Below are 21,077 nucleotides of genomic sequence, written 5' to 3'. Positions count from 1 at the left end.
AAATGCAGCCACAGTTTCATATTCTTAAATCAGGACTCAGCAAAATCTATGAAGAATGTTCAATAGATAATCTCTCCTTACCCTGTAACATTTTACTCTCAGCATCCTCGAGAAGAGACAAAGATGTGGGACACCAAGTAGGCAGCCAACTGAGAAGCCATCCTAACCTATCAAGAGAAAGGAGTTAAAGATTGAGAAACGTGTCTTATTGTACGTGCAATATCAGTTCTGCTAGATGAATTCATTTGTAAAAGTGCTACTCAAGTTTGCACTTATCTCAAGCAAGAACAATCATATCACTATTGTGCCTCACATGAAGAATAGAGTGGACATTCACTCTTACTGGAGCATTGCTGTCCAGTCATAGAATGTAGTTTCACTCTGGGCTACAACCTTATGGCATAAACCCTAGATACGCAGTCTCACAATGGGCTGTGATTGTTTGGAATTTAGATGGATATTCAATCTCACTCTGGTCTTTGACTGTTCCAGTATAAGACTGGATATCTAGTCTCTTTCTGGGCTACGAGCGTCAAGTTTCTTGAGTGTAAATGCAAACCAACTTGAGTCAATGATGGTCCGGTTTCTCGAGGGGTCATTCAGCCTCTTAAAGGGTATCATGGCCCAGTTTTCAAGTGGTCATTCAGTCCCTCTGGAATATTAGGTAAAAACAATGACTGCAGATGCTGGAAACCAGATTCTGGATTAGTGGTGCTGGAAGAGCACAGCAGTTCAGGCAGCATCCAAGTAGCTTCGAAATAGACGTTTTGGGCAAAAGCCCTACGTCGATTTCGAAGCTACTTGGATATCCCCTCTGGAATATTACTGCCTGATTTCTTGACTGAACATTCAGACTCTCTGGGGTATTGCTGTCTAGTATATTGTGGACATTCAGTCTCTCTGGTCTATAGAATGGACATACAGTTTCTTTGGGGTATTCCTTTCTGATAGGCAGTGGACATTCTGGAGTCTCTCTGTCTGTTATCCAATGGACATTTAATATTTATTGAACATCACTGATTTACAGTGGATATTCGTCTCTCTTTGGTGCTGCAGTCTAGTGTATAGAATGGGGTATTGTTTCCTGCCATGCAACAGACATTTAGTATCTGCGGAATATCACAAACTGGTATACAGTATTTGGTATATGGTTTTCAGTCTCTGTGAAGTATCACTGTCCAGTTTACAGAGGACATTCAGACTCTCTGGATATTGCTGTCCGCTCTTTCCAGTAAAGTGGACATTCAGTCTCTCTGGGGTATCACCTTCTGGTAGGCAGTGGGCATTCACTCTCCCTGGGGTAAAAGTGTTCACCAAATCATAGACATTTCTTCTCACTGGAGTACCATTATCCGGAATATAGTGCATTGCTGGGAAAGCACAGCAGGTCAGGCAGCATCCGAGGAGCAGGAGAATCGGCGTTTTGGGCATAAGCCCTTCATCAGGAATGAAGCTTGTGGGCCGGGGGCTGAGAGATAAAAGGGAGGGGGTTGGGGGGGGAACAGTCATCTTGCGCACCACCCCCCTGCGGTTTCTTCACTACATCGATGACTGTATTAGCGCCACCTTATGCTCCCATGAAGAGGTTAAACAATTCATCAACTTTACCACCACATTCCACCCTGACCTCAAATTCACCTGGGCCATCTCGGACACTTCCCTCCCCTTTCTGGACCTCTCCATCACCATCTCTGGCAGCCAACTAACCACAGACACCTATTACACCAACTCCTGCTACATAGACCACACCTCCTCCCACCCTACCTCCCGTAAAAATGCCATCCCTTATTCCCAATTCCTCCGCCTCCACCGCATCTGTTGCCAAGATGACCATATCGACCTCAAAGTCCCAGATAGCCTCCTTCTTCCAAGATCGGAACTTACCTTCCCACATGGTTGACAATGCCTTTTCGTGCATCTCCTCTACTCCATGCACCACTGCCCTTGAACCCCACCCCTCCCAACACAATAAGGACAGAACTCCCGTGATCCTCACCTTCCACCGCACCAACCTCCGCATACATCACATCTTCCTCTGCCACTTTCACCATCTCCAAACGGATCCTACCACCAAAGATATACTTCCCTCCCCATCCTTATCAGGGTCCTGGAGTGACCATTCTCTCCACGACTCCTTCGTCAGGTCCAAGCCCCCCAGTAGCCCACACCTCACTTGTTTCACTTTTCCCTACCACAACAGGAAGTTCAAAACCTGTGCACACACCACTTCCCTCACCTCACCTCCATCCAAGGCCCCAAGGGATCCTTGCACATCTGTCAGAGATTTACCTGTACCCTACCAATATCATCTGTTGCACACGATGTGGTCTCCTCTATATTGGGAAGTCAGGACACTTTCTTGTGGATCATTTCAGAGAACATCTCTGGGACACCCGCACCCATCAATCGTACCGCCCCATGGCTGAACACTTAAATCCGCCTCGCACTTCGTTAAGGATATACAGGTCCTGGGCCTCCTCCACCGCCAAACCGTTACCACCCGACACCTGGGAGGAAGAATACCTGAGATTTTGCCTTGGGACCCTGCAACCACACAGGATAAGTGTGGATTTCAACAGTTTCCTCATTTCCCCTCTCCCCACATTATCCCATTCCCAAGCCTCCAACTCGGCACCGCCCTCCTGACCTGTCCATCACTCCCCCTCTGACCTATCACCTTCTTCCTCACCTTCATCCACCTATCGCTTTCTCAGCTACCTTCCTGATAACCCCACCACCTCCCTTTTATCTCAAGCCCCATCCCACAAGCCTCATTTCCTGATGAAGGGTTTATGCCCAAAACGTTGATTTTCCTGCTCCTCGGATGCTGCCTGACCTGCTGCGCTTTTCCAGCAACACACTCTCAACTCTGATCTCCAGCAACTGCAGTCCTCACGTTCTCCAGTGGACATTCACACACACTGCTGTCTGGTATATAGTCCACATTCACTCTCTCAGGTATTATCTTTTGATACACAGTGAACATTCAATCTCCCTGGGGTGTCACTGTCCAATATATAGCAGACATTCACTGTCTTGGGGTATAGCTGTCCAGCATATGATGGACATTCACTCTCTTGCTGCCCAATATACAATAAACATTTGCTTTCTCTGAGGTATCGCTGTCCAGTAGATAATAAACATTCACTCTCTTTGTAGTATCACAGTCCAGTAGGTAATACACATTCCCACTCTCTGATGTAATGCTGTCCAGTATATAATAAACATTCTCTCTCTGTAGGGCATCACTGTCCAGTATATAATAAACTTCAAGCTCCTACTTACTGACTACAGTTCCACATTCAACACTATAAATCATAACCAAACAAATCATCAAAGACCTTTCTCATCCAGGTTAAAATCTCTACCAACTTCTTCTGTCAGGCAGAAGATACAAAACTTAAACACACATACCAATAGATTCAAAAACAGCTTCTTCCCTGCTATTATTAGAGTTAATACGTTTTGAGAAGACTTATAGCTCCGGTTGAGGTTCTGGAGCTAGGTTTGCTCACTGAACTGGAAGGCTTGTTTTTAGATGTTTTGTCACCATACTAGGTAACATCATCAGTGAGCCTCCAGTGAAGCACTGGTGATATGGCCCGCTTTTTATTTATGTCTTTAGTTTCCTTGGGTTGGTGACATTATCACCTGTGGTGATGTTATTTCCTGTTCTTTTTCTCAGGAAGTAGTAAATGGGATCCAAGTCTTTGTGTGTGTTGATAGAGTTCCGGTTCTGATAGAAGCATAGAATGCCATGCTTCTAGGAATTTGCGTGTATATCTGTTTGGTTTGTCCTAGATTGGATGTGTTGTCCCAGCTGAAGTGGTGTCCTGTATGTAAAGATACTAGTGAGAGTGGGTCATGTCTTTTTGTGGTTCGTTGATGTTCCTGTATCCTGGTGGCTGGTTTTCTGCCTGTTTGTCCAATGTAGTGTTTGTTACAGTTCTTGCAAGGTATTTTGTAAATGACATTAGTTTTGCTTGTTATCCTTATAGGGTCTTTCAAGTTCACTAGCTGATGTTTTAGTGTGTTGGTGGGTTTGTGGGCTACCATGATGCTAAGAGGTCCGAGCAGTCTCGCAGTAATTTCCGTGATGTCTTTGATGTTGCAGAGAGTGGTTAGGGTTTCTGGACATGTTTGTCTGCTTGTTTGGTTATTTGCTGAGAAATCAGTGGACTGCATTCATTGGGTACCTGTTTTTTTAAATACACTGTATAGGTGATTTTCCTCTGCTCTTCGTAGCTCCTCTGTGCTACAGTATGTGGTGGCTCGTTGAAATAATGTTCAAATGCAGTTTTGTTTGTGGATGTTGGGATGCTTGTTTCTGTCATTCAGTATTTGGTCCGTATGTGTTGTTTTCCTGCAGAAGTTAACTTGAAGTTCCCCACTGGCTGCTCGCTCTACTGCAACATCTAGGAATGGCAGTTTGTTGTTGTTTTCCTCCTCTTGAGTGAATTTTATGCCAATAAGGGTTAGACTACTAGAGTGCGGTGTATGCCAAAACCTGTATTCACCAGATGTTTATACATTCATTTGCCATGCTGCAGGACTTGTTGGACAGCAGTCTGAAGTGTGAACTATGAATGGTCACCAATTTCTACAGTGGAATTCTGAGGTTGGACAATTGTAGAATCCATATTACTACAGTGGCTAAAGCCATTAACTCAGCAATAACTCGGGCTACACCTCTAGATGTGACAACCTTGATGCTTCTGTTCCCCAATGAGAAATGAATGGACATCTCAAATGTCAAATCTAATGTTGATTTTGCTTTTTGTACACCTTCTTTGCTGCCATAACTTTGTATTCCTTGCTCTGTTCTATCACCCTATTATTTTTGTGTCTTGTATGTTATGATCTGCTGTACTGCACAGAAAATGAAACTTTTCACTGTACTTAGGTACATATGATAATAATAAATCAAATCAAATCATTCACAATCTCTGGTGTATCGCTATCCAGCATATAATAATCCTTATTTGGAGGTGCTGGTGTTGGACTGGCAAGGACAACGTCAGAGGTGACCACATCTGACAAAAAAAAGTGCTCCAACAGCTTCTGATTTCAAATAAACCTGTTAGACTGCAACCTGGTACTGTGGGACTTCTGACAGTATACACTGTATAATAAACATTTTTTCTCTGGGGTATGGCAGTCCAGTATTTAATAAACTTTCACGTTCTCTTGTGTGTATAGCTGTCCAGTATATAATAAACATTCAGTCTCTCTGGGGTATAGGTGTACAGTATAATAAACATTCACTCTCTTTGGGGTATAGGTGCACAGTATATAACACATATTCCCACTCTCTCTGGGGTGTAGGTGTACAGTATATAATAAACTTTCACTTTCTGTCCGGGGTATAGGTGTCCAGTGTATACTATATATTCACTGTCTCTCCGGAGTATAGATGTATAGTATATAAAAATGATTCACTCTCTCTCTGGAGTATGGTTGTAGAGTTTATAACAAACATTCATTGTCTCTGAGGTATAGGTGTACCGTATATAATAAAGATCCATTCATTTTCTGTTGTATAGGTGAAAAGTAGATACTCAACATTCACGCCCTCTCGAGGGCGTAAGTGTATGGTATATCATAAACATTCACTCTCTCTCTCTCTCTGGTGTGTAGGTGTACAGTATATATTATATATTCACTCTCTCTCTGGGTATAGATCATAGAGTCATAGAGATGCACAGCATGGAAACAGACCCTTCGGTCTAACTCGTCCATGCCGACCAGATATCCAAACCCAATCTTGTCCCACTTTCCAGCATCTGGCCCATATCCCTCAAACCCTTCCTATTCATATACACATCCAGATGCCTTTTAAATGTTGCAATTGCACTCGCCTCCACCACTTCCTCTGGTAGTTCACTCCATACAATACTACACTCTGCGTGAAAAAGTTGCCCCTTAAGTCTCTTTTATATCTTTCCCCTCTCAACCTAAACCTATGCCCTCTAATTCTGGACTCCCCGACCCCAGGGAAAAGACTTTGTCTATTTATCCTATTCATGCCCCTCATGATTTTATAAACCTCTATAAGGTCACCCCTTAGCCTCTGACGTTCCAGGGAAAACAGCCCCAGCCTATTCAGCCTCACCGTATAGCTTAAATCCTCCAAGCCTTTTCTGAACCCTTTCAAGTTTCACAACACCCTTCCGATAGGAAGGAGACCAGAACTTCATGTAATCTTCCAAAAGTGGCCTAACCAATAACCTGTACAGCTGCAACATGACTTCCCAACTCCTGTACTCAATACTCCGACCAATAAAGAAAAGCATACCAAACACCTTCTTCACTAGATGTACGGTATATAATAAACATTCACTTTCTCTTTCTGGAGTAAAGGTGTACAGTATAGAATAAATATTCACTCTCAATGTATTATATACTGTACACCCATAGATGTACAGTATATAATACACATCCCCATTGTCTCACCGGGCTATGGTTGTACAACATATATAACATATAATAAACATTCACACGCTTTCTGTGGTGTAGATGCACAGTATATAATAAACTTTCACTCTCCAGGGTTTAGGTGTACAGTATATACAATATATTCATTCTCTTTTTGGGGTATAGTATATAATAAATATTCACTTTCTCTGGACTATGATTGTAGAATATACAATAGACATTCACTGTCTCTGGGGTATATATAATAAACATTCACTCTCTCTGTTGTATAGGTGAACAGTGTACAATAAACATTCATGCCTTCTCTGGGGCATTAGTGTACAGTATAAACATTCATTCTCTATCTCTCTCTCTCTCTCTCTCTCTGAATTACAGATGTACAATACTTAATAAACAATCATTCTCTCTCTGGGGTATAGGTGTACAATGTATAGTAAACATTCAATCTCTCTCTGGGGTATTGGTGTACAGTATATAATAAACATTCACACTCTCTCTGTTGTCTAGGCAAACAGTATACAATAAACATTCATGCCCTCTCTGGGGCAAAAGTGTATGGCATATCATAAACATCCACTCTCTCTCTGAGGTATAGATGTGCAACACTTAATGAACATTCACTGCCTCTCTGGGGTACAGGTGCACAGTGTATAATAAACATTCAGTCTCTCTGGGGTTTGGGTGCACAGAATATAATAAACATTCACTCACTCTCTGCGGTATAGGTGTACAGTATATACTATACATTCACACTCTCTTCAGAGTATAGGTGTACAGTATATAATAAACATTACCTGTCTCTCTGGGGTATAGGTGCACAGTATACAGGTATAATAAACATTCACTGTCTCTCTGGGGTATAAGTGTGCAGTAATTAAGAAAATTCACTATCTCTGGGGTATAGTACAATATTTATAAACATTCAGTCTCGCTGGAATATAGGTATACAGTATATAATAAACATTCACTTGCTCTCTGTTGCACAGGTGAACAATATATAATAAACATTCACACTCACTCTCTCTCTCTGGGGTATAGATGTACAGGCATATTCTATACATTCACTCTCTGGGGGTATAGATGTACAGTATATAATAAACATTCACTCTTTCTTTCTTTCTTTCTCTCTCTCTCTCTCTCTCTCTCTCTCTCTCTCTCTCTCTCTGGGGTATAGATGTACAATACTTAATAAACATTCACTGTCTCTCTGGGATGTGGATGGACTGTTTGTTCGCGTTTTACTCACAATCCTGTCCCGGAAGATTCCGCCGCCATATTATCCCCAGCTGACGTCATTCGTCACACGGGAGAACAAGGAGGCGGCGGTGTGACAAGAGCAGCCCGTGTCTCCAGCTGGGAGGTCCGGGCGGCCATCTTGACGATGACTCAGGCGGACTCTGATGACATCGTGGGCCAAGTTGACGTGTAAGGCTGTGATAACGTGTCATGTTATTATCCCGTGTCAGTTGTGATGTGGAGGTGCTGATGTTGGACTGGGGTGGACAAAGTTAAAAATCACACGACTCCGGTTTATAGTCCAAAAGGTTTATTTGGAAGTGCAGGCTTTTCGAAGCGCTGCTCCCTCATCAGGTTGTTCGTGGAGCAGGATCATAGGATGCAGAATGATTCGTATATTGAACATACCGAGATTACTGTTATTGTCTTTCATCTTTTAGAATGGGGTTGCAAGTTTTGATTCATTAATATGGAAATACCGGCACTTCATTCAAGTCACATTCCTAAGATACGTTTTTTTTGATAAAACCTTCTTGATATCTCAGCTCAGACAGTGCATTAAAGGTGTGAGGTTAGAGTGTGCATGTCTTCCAATCTTGAGTCAAACTCGTTCTATTTCCAAATTAGAAATTTATAAAATGTCACATTGGTTATAAAACAAAATTGATTTCCCCACAGATTGTGTGCTTTTTGAACAAAATAGAATGTATCTGCTAATACAATCTGTAAATTGTCGGACTCTGGCTCAATCTACTAACTTACTTTCTTCTATGTGTGAGCCAAGTCCTGCGTGTTCTTTAAAATGAAGCAATAGGAGAAAATATTCGGTCTCACACTTATTGAGTTTATTTTACAGTAAGTGGATAAAGCATACAGAGCTCTGGGTCTTGACCTTTCCGTCCCTGACAAACTACAGTGTAAAAACAATGACTGCAGATGCTGAAAACCAAATACTGGATTAGTGGTACTGGAAGAGCACAGCAGTTCAGGCAGCATCCAACGAGCAGCAAAATCCTTGTCAGTTCAGAAAAATACCACACCCTTGTCTCAGACCCAGTCTTTTTATATAGTAAAAAACATCATGCAGTCACTGAGATGGGATTATCTTCTGATTGGTTGTTAGCCTGACTCCATTCTCCGCCTCCTTCCATTCCCGGATGTTCGACCCCACGTGACCTTGTTTTGCGTGCGAAACAGAGTACCACGTGACCTCCCTGCACGCCTCCGGCGCGTGAAACAGTGCATCACGTGACCTTGTTTTGGAACGGTGCGATGCACCATGTGACCTTGTCCTGCGCACGTGTGTAACGGAGCGTCCCCAAAGGCCTCCGAATGCCAAGTACATCCACGGTGGCAGCCAGCCACATACTTATAAGTAAGCCGTATATTTACAAAATGCAAATTCACCCCATAGACTTATATGTGTGTATTATTTATAATTAGTTATGAAACAGGGACAGGCAACTGTTCATCAAGTTCTCAATGCTCCCAGTTACAGAATCATAGAAATGTTTCAGCAGGAAAGGTGGGAAGTCATATCTCACAAACTTGATTGAGATTTTTGAAGAAGTCTCAAAGAGGATTGATGAGGGTAGAGTGGTAGATGTGATCTATATGGACTTCAGTAAAGTGATTAACAAGGTTCCTCATGGTAGACTGGTGAGCAAGGTTAGATCACATGGAATTCAGGGAGAGTTAGCCATTTGGATACAGAACTGGCTTGAAGGTAGAAGATAGAGGGTGGTGATGGATGGTTGCCTTTCAGACTGGAGGTCTGTGACCAGTGGTGTGCCACAAGCAGCTGTGCTGGGTCCACTACTTTTTGTCATTTATATAAATGATTTGGATGTGAACATAGGAGGTATAGGTAATAAGTTTGCAGATGATGCCAAAATTGGAGATGTAGTAGATAATGAAGAAAGTTACCTCAGATTACAATGGGATCTTGATTGCATGGGCCAACGAGCCGAGGAGTGGCAGATGGAGTTTAATTTAGACAAATGTGAGATGTTGCACTTTGGAAAGGCAAATACATAATGGTAAGGTCCTGGGGTGTGTTGCTGAACAAAGAGACCTTGGAGTTTAGGTTCATAGTCCCTCGAAAGTGGAGATAGTGAAGAAGGCATTTGTCATGGTCCGAGCAGTCAGTATAATAGTTGGGAGGTCATGCTGCAGCTGTAAGTGAGATTGGTTAGGCCACTTTTCAAATATTGTGTGCTAGTCTATCACAAGGTTGTTGTGAAACTTGAAAGGGTTCAGAAAAGATTTACAAGGATGTTGCCAGGGTTTGAACTGTAGGGCGAAACTGAATAGGCTGGGGCTGTTTTCCCTTGCAGCGTGGAGGCTGAGGGGTGACATTATAGAGGTTTATAAAATCATGAGGGGCATGGATAGGATAAGCAGACAAGGTCTTTTCCCTGGGGTGGGTGAGTCCAGAGGCATTGGTTTAGGGAGAGAAGGGAAAAATTTAAAAGGGACCCTAGAGCCAACTTTTTCACGTAGAGAGTGGTGTGTGTATGAAACCAGCTGCCAGAGGAAGTGGTGGAGGCTGGTGCAATTACAATATTTATAAGACATCAGGATGGGTATATGAATAAGAAAGGTTTAGAGGGATAGGGGCCATGTGCTGGCAAATGGGACTAGATTAGTTAGGATATCTGGTTGGTGTGGACGAGTTGAATTGAAGGATCTGCTTCCAGGCTGTACAAACCTATTACTCTATGCTGGATATCAAGCATGTCAGGCAGCATCCATAGAGAAAGAGTAAGCTAATGTTTCGAGTACAGATGAATCTTCATCAGAGCTGATGTTGAAGTGTGGAGGGGCCAGCGTTTATGCTATTGTCTCGGGGCGTAGGAGGTAGAATGTTGGAGGAGAAAAGATGTTGATAGTTCAGTTTAAGTGATCATGGTGTGGGAATGACAGAGCAATGGTGTGTCTAAGTGCCAGACTTGAAAGAACAGACAGTCGCACGGGGATGGGGGGGGGGGGGGGGGGTGAAAGGAGAGAGGACATGGTAAAAGAGAATGTAACAAGTAAAAGGTAAAAGAAAGGAAGGTAATTAGTTCTTCCCCAAGAAGCTTAGATCATTGAGTACAGGATTTGGGACATAATGTTGAGGTTCTGCAGGATGTTGGTGAGGCCATTTTTGGAGTACTGAGCACCATTGTGGACGTTCTGATATAGGAAGGATATTATTAAATTGAACAAAGTTCAGAAAAGATTTATCAGGAGTATTTGATTTATAAGGATAGGCTGGGACTTTTTTCACTGGAGCATTCTTGCAAGATTTGGGTCCAGGAGACTGATCCAACTTTCTTGCAGGAATTTGTAATCTCTGCATTGAGATCTCTTTTAATCAGGGTATGTTTGGTTGTTCTTGTCTATACACACAAGTGGAAGGACAATGTTTTACCTAAATCATTGAATTGGCAAAAAGATTTGGACCTCTACGCTTTGAAGAATTGTAGACCTAAGGGTGATAAGATTGAATTTTAAAAGGTGATAAAGGGAATCAATATTGTTTGAAGTGACAACTTATTTCTAATTAAATAAGTTCAGGGGATGAAGAGGTGACAATTTTAAGTGGTAATAAGTGAGTTGTTTTAGTTTTGATGTCAGAGATTGGTTCCTTTTGCAGAGATTAATGAAGCACAACAGGCTGCTGTCTCATATGGTTGACTCTGATTAGCTAGGAGAAAGTAGAACGGCAGACGCTGGATAGTTAGAGTTGAAAAGTGTTTCACTTATGCCCAAAACATCGACTCTCCTGCTCCTATGATGCTGCCTGACCTACTGTTCTTTTCCAGCTCCATACTTTTCAACTCTCACCTATTGGCTTTGAGTGAGAAATGAGTCTCTTTCTGATTGGTGTGGAAAGCACATTGTAACAGAGGCCAGAACAATCTCCTGGACTAGTTGCCATCAATTCAATAGGTCAAAGAAGAATACACTGGATAGTGTCAGCCATGGTTTATTTATAGAGTTGTAGAGATATACAGCACAGAAACAGACTCTTTGGTGCAACTTGTCCATGTTGACCAGATATCCTAAATTAATCTAGTCCCATTTGCCAGCATTTGGCCCACATCCCTTTAATCACTTCCTATTCGTATACCCATCCAGATGCCTTTTAAATGTTGTAATTGTACCAGCCTCCACCATTTTTCTCTGGCAGCTCATTCTGTAGATGCACCACCCTCTGTATGAAAAAGTGGCACCTTCGGTCCCTTTTATATCTTTCCCCTCTTAGCCTAAACCTATGTCCTCTAGTTCTGGGCGCCCCTAACCCAGGAAAAGACCTTGCCTATTTACCCTATCTATGCCCCTCATGATTTTATAAACCTCTATTAGGTCACCTCTCAGCCTCCGAAGCTCCAGGGAAAACAGCCCCATCTTATTTCAGCTTTTCCCTATAGCTCAACCCCTCTAACCTTGGCAACATCCTTGTAAATCTTTTATGAACCCTTTCAAGTTTCACAACATCATTTCTGTAGGGGGGATGATCAGAATTGCATGTAGTATTCCAAAAATGGCCTAAGCAATGTTCTATATAGCCACAACATAACCTCCCAACTCCTATACTGATTACTCTGACAAATAAAGGAAAGGATACCAAACATCCTCTTCACTATCCTATCTACCTGTGACTCCACTTTCAAGGAGCTATGAACCTGCACTCCAAGGTCTCTTTGTTCAGCAATGCTCCCCACGACCTTACCATTACGTGTATGGATCCTGCCCTGATTTGCCTTTCCAAATGCAGCACCCCACATTTATCCAAATTAAACTCCACCTGCCACTCCTTGGCCTGTTGGCCCATCTGATTAAGATACCGTTGTACTCTGCAGTAACCTTCTTCACTGTCCACAACATCTCCAATTTTGGTGTCATCTGCAAACTTACTAACTATACCTCCTAGGCTCACATTCCAAATCATTTATATAAGTGATGAAAAGCAATGGACTCAGCACCGATCCTTATGACACTCCACTGGTCACAGGCCTCCAGTCTGAAAAACAATCCTCCACCACTACCCTCTGTCTTCTACCTTTGAGCCAGTTCTGTGTCCAAATGGCTAACTTGCCCAGTATTCCATGAGATCTAACCTTGCTAACCAGTCTACCATGAGGAACCTTGTTGATCACCTTACTGAAGTCCATATAGATCACATTTACTGCTCCCCCCTCATCAATCCTCTTCATTACTTCTGCAAAATGCTCAAAACTTTAGTGAGGCATCATAGAGACATGGTTGCAGGAGGTTCAGGACTGGCAGTTAAACATCCAAGGATTTACAACTTATCGAAAAGACAGGGAGGTTGGGGGGGGGGGGTGGGGGGGGGCAGGCGGGGTGGCCTTGTTAGTTAAGAACAAAATTAAATCTATGGCACTGAATGACATAGGGTCGGATGATGTGGAGTCTGTGTGCGTGGAATTGAGGAACCACAAAGGCAAAAAAACCATAATGGGAGTTATGTACAGACTTCCTAACAGTGGTCAGGACCAGAGGCGCAACATATACCGGGAAATAGAAAAGGCATGTCAGAAAGGCAAGGTCACGGTGATCATGGGGGACTTCAATATGCAGGTGGACTGGGTAAGTAATGTTGCCAGTGGATCCAAAGAAAGGGAATTCTTGGAATGCTTACAGGATGGCTTTTTGGAACAGCTTGTCATGGAGCCCACAAGGGAGCAGGCTATTTTGGACCTAGTGCTATGTAATGAACCACACTTTATAAAAGCTCTTAAAGTAAGGGAACACTTAGGAAGCAGCGATCATAATATGGTAGAGTTCAGTCTGCAGTTTGAAAGAGAGAAGGCAAAATCGGAAGAAATGGTGTTACAGTTAAACAAAGATAATTATGAGGGCATGAGAGAGGAACTGACGAAAATCGACTGGAAGCAGAGCCTAGCAGGGAAGACAGTAGAGCAAAAATGGCAGGAGTTTGTGGGTATAATTGAGGACACAGTACAGAGGTTCATTCCCAAGAAAAGAAAGATTATCCGGGGAGGGATTAGACAGCCATGGCTGACAAAGGACGTCAGGAAATGTATCAAAGAAAAAGAGATCCTATAAAGTGACCAAGAGCACTGGGAAATCAGAAGATTGGGAAGGCTACAAAAACAAACAGAGGATAACAAAGAGAGAAATAAGGAAGGAGAGGATCAAATATGAAGGTAGGCTAGCCAGTAATGTTAGAAATGATAGTAAACGTTTCAATACTTAAGAAACAAACGACAGGCAAAAGTAGACATTGGGCCAATTCAAACTGATGCTGGAAGGCTAGTGATGGGAGGTAAGGAAATAGCAGGAGAACTTAATAAGTACTTTGCATCAGTCTTCACAGTGGAAGACATGAGTAATAGCCCAACAATTAAAGGGAATCAGGGGGCTGAGTTGAGTATGCTTGCCATTACAAAAGAAATAGTGCTAGAAAAGCTAAAAAGGTCTTAAAATTGACAAATCTCCTGGCCCTGATGGGCTACATCCTAGAGTTCTGAGGGAGGTGGCTAAGGAAATAGCGGAGGCGTCGGTTGAGATCTTTCAAAAGTCACTGGAGTCAGGGAAAGTCCCGGATGATTGGAAGACCGCTGTTGTAACCCCCTTGTTCAAGAAAGGATCAAGAAAAAAGATGGAAACTTATAGGCCAATTAGCCTAACCTTGGTTGTTGGTAAAATTCTAGAATCCATCGTTAAGGATGAGGTTTCTAAATTCTTTGAAGAGCAGGGTCGGATTTGAACAAGTCAACATGGATTTAGTAAGGGGAGGTTATGCCTGACAAACCTGTTAGAATTCTTTGAAGAGGTGACAAGTAGGTTAGACCAGGGAAACCCAGTGGATGTGGTCTATCTAGACTTCCAAAAGGCCTTTGATAAGATGCCACATAGGAGGCTGCTGAGTAAGGTGAGGGCCAATGATGTTCGAGGTGAGCTACTGGCATGGATTGAGGATTGGCTGTCTGACAGAAGGCAGAGAGTTGGGATAAGAGGTTCTTTTTTGGAATGGCAGCTGGTGACAAGCGGTGTACCACAGGGTTCAGTGTTGGGGCCGCAGCTGTTCACGTTATATATTAATGATCTGGATGAAGGGACTGGGGGCATTCCAGCAAAGTTTGCCGATGATACGAAGGTAGGTGGACAGGCAGGTAGTACTGAGGAAGTGGGGAGGCTGCAGAAGGATCTAGACAGTTTGGGAGAGTGGTCCAGGAAATGGCTGATGGAATTCAATGTGAGCAAATGCGAGGTCTTGCACTTTGGAAAAAAGAATACAAGCATGGACTGCTTTCTAAACGGTGAGAAAATTCATAAAGCCAAAGTACAAAGGGATCTGGGAGTGCGAGTCGAGAATTCTGTAAAGGTAAACATGCAGGTTGAATCCATGATTAAGAAAGCGAATGCAGTGTTGTCATTTATCTCAAGAGGGTTGGAATATAAAAGCAGCGATGTGCTGCTGAGACTTTATAAAGCTCTGGTTAGGCCCCATTTGGAGTACTGTGTCCAGTTTTGGGCCCCACACCTCAGGAGGGACATACTGGCACTGGAGCGTGTCCAGCAGAGATTCACACGGATGGTCCCTGGAATGGTAGGTCTAACATACGAGGAACGGCTGAGGATCCTGGGATTGTACTCATTGGAGTTTAGAAGGTTAAGGGGAGATCTAATAGAAACTTACAAGATAATACATGGCTTGGAAAGGGTGGACGCTAAGAAATTGTTTCCGTTAGGCAGGGAGACCAGGACCCATGGGCACAGCCTTAAAATTAGAAGGGTCAATTCAGAACAGAAATGCGGAGACATTTCTTCAGCCAGAGAGTGGTGGGCCTGTGGAATTCATTGCCGCAGAGTGCAGTGGAGGCTGGGACGCTAATTGTCTTCAAGGCAGAGATTGATAAATTTTTGATGTCACAAGGAATTAAGGGCTACGGGGAGAATACGGGTAAGTGGAGTTGAAATGCCCATCAGCCATGATTAAATAGCGGAATGGACTCGATGGGCTGAATGGCCTTGCTTCCACTCCTATGTCTTTTGGTCTTAAGTATCTCAGCAGTGGCCCAGCAATCACTTTCCTAGATTCTCAGAGTTCCAGGGTACACCTGATCAGGTCCTGGGGACTTATCCACTTGTATGCGTTTTAATACGTCCAGCACCACCTCTTCTAATATGGACATGTTTCAAGATGTCACCATCTATTTCCCCATATTCTATATATCTTCCATGTCCTTCTGCACAGTGAATACTGATGCAAAATACTCGTTTAGTATATTCCCCCATCTCCTGCAGCTCCACAGAAATGCCGCCTTGTTGATCTTTGAGGGGTCCTATTCTCTCCCTAATTACCCTTTTGTCCTTAATGTATTAATAAAATCCCTATGGATTCTCCTTAATCTTGTTTGCCAAAGCTGTCTCCTGTCCCCTTTCAGCCCTCCTGATTTCTCTCTTAAGTATAATCCTACTGCCTTTAAGAATTGGTTCAATCTCTCTCCTATCTATACCTGACATGCTTTTTTTTAACCAAAATCTAAATTTCTCTAGTCATCCTGCATTACCTAGTCCTATCAGCCTTACCTTTCACTCGAGCAGGGACATACTGTCCATGGACTCTTGTTATCTCATTTCTGAAGGCTTCCCATTTTCCAGCCATCCGCCCCCAATCAACTTTTGAAAGTTCTTGCCTAATACAGTCAAAATTAGCCTTCTTCCAATTTAGAACTGCCCCTTTTAGATCCGGTCTATCCTTTTCCATCACTATTTTAAAACTATCAGAATTATGGTCACTGGCCCCAAAGTGCTCTCCTACTGACACCTCAGTTACTTGCCCTGCCTTATTTCCCAAGAGTAGGTCAAGTTTTGCACCTTCTTTTGTAGGTACGTCCGTAGATTGAATCAGAAAATTGTCTTGTACACACTTAACAAATTCCTCTCCATCTAAACCCTTAACACTATGGCGGTCTCAGTCTATGTTTGGAAAGTTAAAGTCCCCTATCATAACCACCCTATTATTCTTACAGATAACTGAAATCGCTTTGCATATTTATTTCTCCACTTCCCAGTGACTATTGGTGAGCCTAAAGTATAATCCTAATCTGTTTCCACCAAAATAACTTCCCTGGATGTATTCCCAGGAATGTCCTCCCTGAGTACACCCACAATGTTATCCCTTGTCTAAAATGCCACACCCTCTCCTCTCATGCCCCTCTTTCTATCTTTCCCATAGCATTTGTGTCCTGGAACATTAAACTGCCAGTCCTGTTCATCCCTGAACCATGGTTCTGTAATTGCTATGATATTCCAGTCCCATGTTCCTAACCTTGAGTTCATCTGCCTTCCCTGTTAGGCCTCTTGCATTGAAATAAATGCAGTTTAATTTAGCAGTCCTACCTTGTTCTCTGCTTTGTTCCTGCCTGCCCTGACTGTTTGGTACAGTTGGGAAAAGTAGCAAATCAGTCTCAGTCTCTTTTCCTCACTATCTCCCTGTGCCCACCACACACACACAAAAACCTTCCTTGTTTAAATCCTCCCAAGCAGCTCTGGCAAATCTCCCTGCCAACATATTAGTCCACTTCCAATTCAGGTGCAATACGTCCTTCTTATACACGTCACTTCTGTGCCAGAAGAGATTCCAATGATCCAAAAATGTGAACCCTTCTCCCCTGCACCAACTCCTTAGCCATGCATTCATCAGCTCTATCTTCCTATTCCTACCCTCACTAATTCGTGGCACCAGGGGTAATCCAGATATTACTACCTTCGAGGACCTCCTTTTTAAACTCCTGCCTAACTTCCTATATTCTCCCTTTGGAATCTCATCCTTTTCCCTTCCAATGTCTTTTGTTCCAACGTGTACAATGACATCCTGCTGGTCCTCTCCCCTTTGAGAATATTCTGTACTCTGTCTGAGATATTCTTAATCCTTGTACAAGGGAGGCAACACATCATTCTGATTTCTAACTGATGGCGCAGAAATATCGGTCTGTGCCTCTGACTAGAAAGTTCCCTATCACAATTGATCGCTTTGAACCTGATGAACCCCTTGTTACATTAGAACCTGTTTGGTACCAGAAACTTGGCTGTTCGTGCTGCATTCCCCAGAGTCCATCACCCCCAACATTTCCAAAACAACATATTTGTTTGAGATAGGGATAGCCGTGGGAAACTCTTGCACTACCTGCCTCCCTCTTCTACCTTTCCTGAAGGTAACCCGTCTACCTGACTGCATCTGCATTTTTTTCCCTTCCTATAACAGACATTAATCAGGCCCAGCTCCTGTAAATTCGTTATTGCCTCTAACTGCTGCTAAAACCAATCCATGCGATCTGACAGGATTTGCAACCAAACACACTTACTGTAGACATAATCACTTCAGATTCAGATAGACCAAGGATTTTAGTCTAATTCCAAAGACTTCAGCACAAAATCAAGGTCAACACTCCCAGTGCAGTACTGAGGGAATACTGCATGGTCAGAGGTGTTGTCTGTTATGCAGAATATTAAATGGAGATCCTGTCTGCTCTCAGGTGAATGTAGGAAACTAAATTAATTTCCAGCACATATAACTAAACTAAACCAAACTAGAAAAGCTGACCAATAGCTTTGATAAAGCAGGCATAGCTGTAAAAGTTGATGGCTACTTAAATACACCCCCGAATATAAATCTGCAATTCCTGAAAATAAGTAATTACCCTGAAAGTATATTGAGACAGGAGCCTGAAAGCTAAGCTGTCCAATTATCCAATATTATACATTCTCCTCAGGATAAATTTCGTGGAGTTTTATTTTTGTGGTTTGGTCAACTTCCTCATGAAATTGAGTAAATTAGGTAGAAGTCAGCTCTTGTGTATTTGCTGGAGGAAGTAACCCCAGTGGATTAATTTTAGTTCCATTTTATCTCATGGCCTTCTGATTGTCAATTTGACCGGCTGTGACAATCCATTACAGACAAAATCATGATCCCAAGATCACAACTTCCAGTAGCTGGACCAGGATTGACATTTGCTACAACACTTTATTTTAAAATATCTATTCTCTCCTGATGGTGCTGAGACAGTAGCTAAGAATTGGTAACTCGCAATGTGGTTTTCTAGTACGTTGTTCAGATATCTCTTAAGTGGTAAATAATGGATGACATAGTGCTAAGTAATTCATTTGGTGGAAAGGTGATTCCGTTCAACAATATACTAAGTGAATTATCTATTTTTTTTTAGAAGATTTGTAGCTCAGGTTGAGGGTCCGAACGTAAGTTTGCTCACTGAGCTGAAAGGTTTGTTTTCAGGTTTTTTTTGTCACCATACTAGGTAACATCATCAGTGAGCCTCGGGTGAGACTTCACTGGAGGCTCACTGATGATGTTACATAGTGTGGTGACAAAACGTATAAAAATGAACCTTCCAGCTCAGCGAGTAAACTTCCATCCAAAAGTAAGTGAATTTTGATCCTCAAATTGTTTCTGTTCGTTGAATGATAAGGTGCATCATCTGTCACGTACGGAGTTCAGCAGATCAGCAAGGTTCCTGGTTGGTGATAATTCTGTTGATTTCAGCTGCAGCACTGGCTTTAAAAAGCAAATCAACCAGTCGATTTTTCAGAGGAAGCAGCTGCAAAGGTCAGGAAGTATTAAAGAGAGTGAGTGGCACTGGTGAAGCTGTACTCCAGATTGAGTTAACATCTTCAAAGGCTCTGTTGGAATGATGGCCAGCATGAGTCAGCAGTTTCAGGACTGCCAACTAGAGGTATATTTCTGGCCTGAGTTGGCAGTTGGGGGAGGGAGAAAATTGAAAGTGATGAATTAGCAAGTGGATGCATGCAATACTTTTTTTTTGATGGCTTTTGGTGTTCAAGTAAGAGCACACATTCTCTCATTTGCTGTCCAGGGAGGGGACAGTATTGAGAGTGAAGATGGATGTCTTGCTTCTAAACCTACATGATATTCTGATGAAAGGCCATCAATCTGAAATGATTAGTTTTAAAAAACAGAACTGCAGATAGTAGAAATCAAACTGCTGGAAAAATTCTGTAGGAGGGCCACAGCAATGAAGAGAAAGCAGAATCAATATTTTGGGTCCAGTGACTCTTCCTCGGAATGGGAGAGATTATTCTGAAGAAGGGTCACTGGACCTGAAATACTAACTCTGTTTCTCTCCTTAGGTAATGCTGAGTTTTCTGAGCTCTTTCACTTTTATGGCAGAATGTTGCTATTCTCTGATTAGTAACACTGTTGCCTAGTCTTTACACTTACCAATGAATTTCTTGGAAAAGGGTCAAAGTCTCCACCTGGCACAAGCCCATGTGTCTGTGGCCATAGGAATTTCAGTCCACTGCACTCTGTATTGCATCAGTCTGCATAAGGCTTACTTGCTTTGAAGAACATTCGTTAACAACAATATTTGAATACAGTGTCAAAGATGAAAAATAACTGTCAATTCATAAACAATGTGTAGATGTCATCTGTGGCTCAGTACGTGGCACTCTGTCCTCAGAGAGAAAGTCATGGGGTGTACACCCACTGCAGAAACTCAAATGCAATAGGTTACAGGGGACAGCACTGACTGAGCTGATATATTTCAGGTGAGACATGAAACTAAGACCATATCTACTTTCTTGGCTGGACATAAAAGATCCTGCAGTACAATTTACAAAAGAACAGAAGAGTTCTCCCTGGCATCCAGTCTTTATCACTCAATCAGCACTTAAAAACAGATTATCTGGCAATGATCACATTGTTGTTTCTGGGGGGAGGGGGTTACTGTATGTTAATTGGCTGCCCAATTATTTTACATTACAACAGTGACTACATTTCAAAAGTGCCTCGTTGGTTTATAGTGTGCTTTAAAATGTTCTAAGGTTGTAGAAGTGCAAGTTGGTTCTTCACTGTGGTCTTGTGGAATTCTCTGCCACAAAAAAAAAGTAGGTGAACCAAATCATTGAATGATTTCAAGAAGGAGTTAGATATAGCTCCTACAGCTAAAGGATCAAAGGGTATAAGGAGTAGGGTGGAACAAGGAAGTGAGCCATGATCGTTTGGAGTGGCTGAGCATGCTCAAAGGGCCAAATAGCCTACTCCTGCTTCTATTTTCTATGTTTCTATTTGTGTTTTATTTCATAAAATTCACTTTTTTAAAGATAATTAACATGATTGGAGAAGCAGGGTTGCAGAACAAGACATTTTATAGGTCACATTGCCAGCAATTTTTGAATGGCTCAGTTATTTTAAGACACTGACCGGATTTTTTTTCTCCCACAGATGCTGCTGAGGATTTTTCATGAAATGTTCCCTAGTAACGGATGCGAAGGTGTTGAAGGAAGTAATCACCAGGAACTGGCAACTCCAGTTTGACAGTCAGCATTAACAACCATGTGTTTTAAATTTATTAGATAAAATTATTAAATTTCTTTAACATTATTGTGAA

At 42.4% G+C, this 21,077-nt stretch overlaps 1 protein-coding gene and 1 long non-coding RNA gene across 2 annotated transcripts in view; one reads left to right on the top strand and one right to left on the bottom strand.

Moving 5' to 3' along the window:
* Positions 1-7,753, bottom strand: part of abhd5a (abhydrolase domain containing 5, lysophosphatidic acid acyltransferase a) — a 23,359-nt gene extending 15,606 nt beyond the window's left edge. The window contains exons 1-2 of the mRNA XM_072570968.1: positions 7,682-7,753; positions 82-167 (exon numbers count right to left, since the gene is read on the bottom strand). Coding sequence (XP_072427069.1) covers positions 82-167; positions 7,682-7,731 — 136 coding nt within the window. The 5' untranslated portion in view covers positions 7,732-7,753. The remainder of the gene's footprint in view (positions 1-81; positions 168-7,681) is intronic.
* Positions 7,715-21,077, top strand: LOC140477310 (uncharacterized). The gene is made up of 2 exons (XR_011960706.1): positions 7,715-7,860; positions 20,912-21,077. It is a non-coding gene; the product is annotated as an uncharacterized lncRNA (long non-coding RNA).

Source organism: Chiloscyllium punctatum, chromosome 5, assembly GCF_047496795.1.
Source record: "Chiloscyllium punctatum isolate Juve2018m chromosome 5, sChiPun1.3, whole genome shotgun sequence".
In the NCBI taxonomy this organism is placed as follows: Eukaryota; Metazoa; Chordata; class Chondrichthyes; order Orectolobiformes; family Hemiscylliidae; genus Chiloscyllium; species Chiloscyllium punctatum.
The sequence above is the reverse complement of the archived record's forward strand: the minus strand, read 5'-3'. Positions and strand labels throughout refer to the sequence as shown.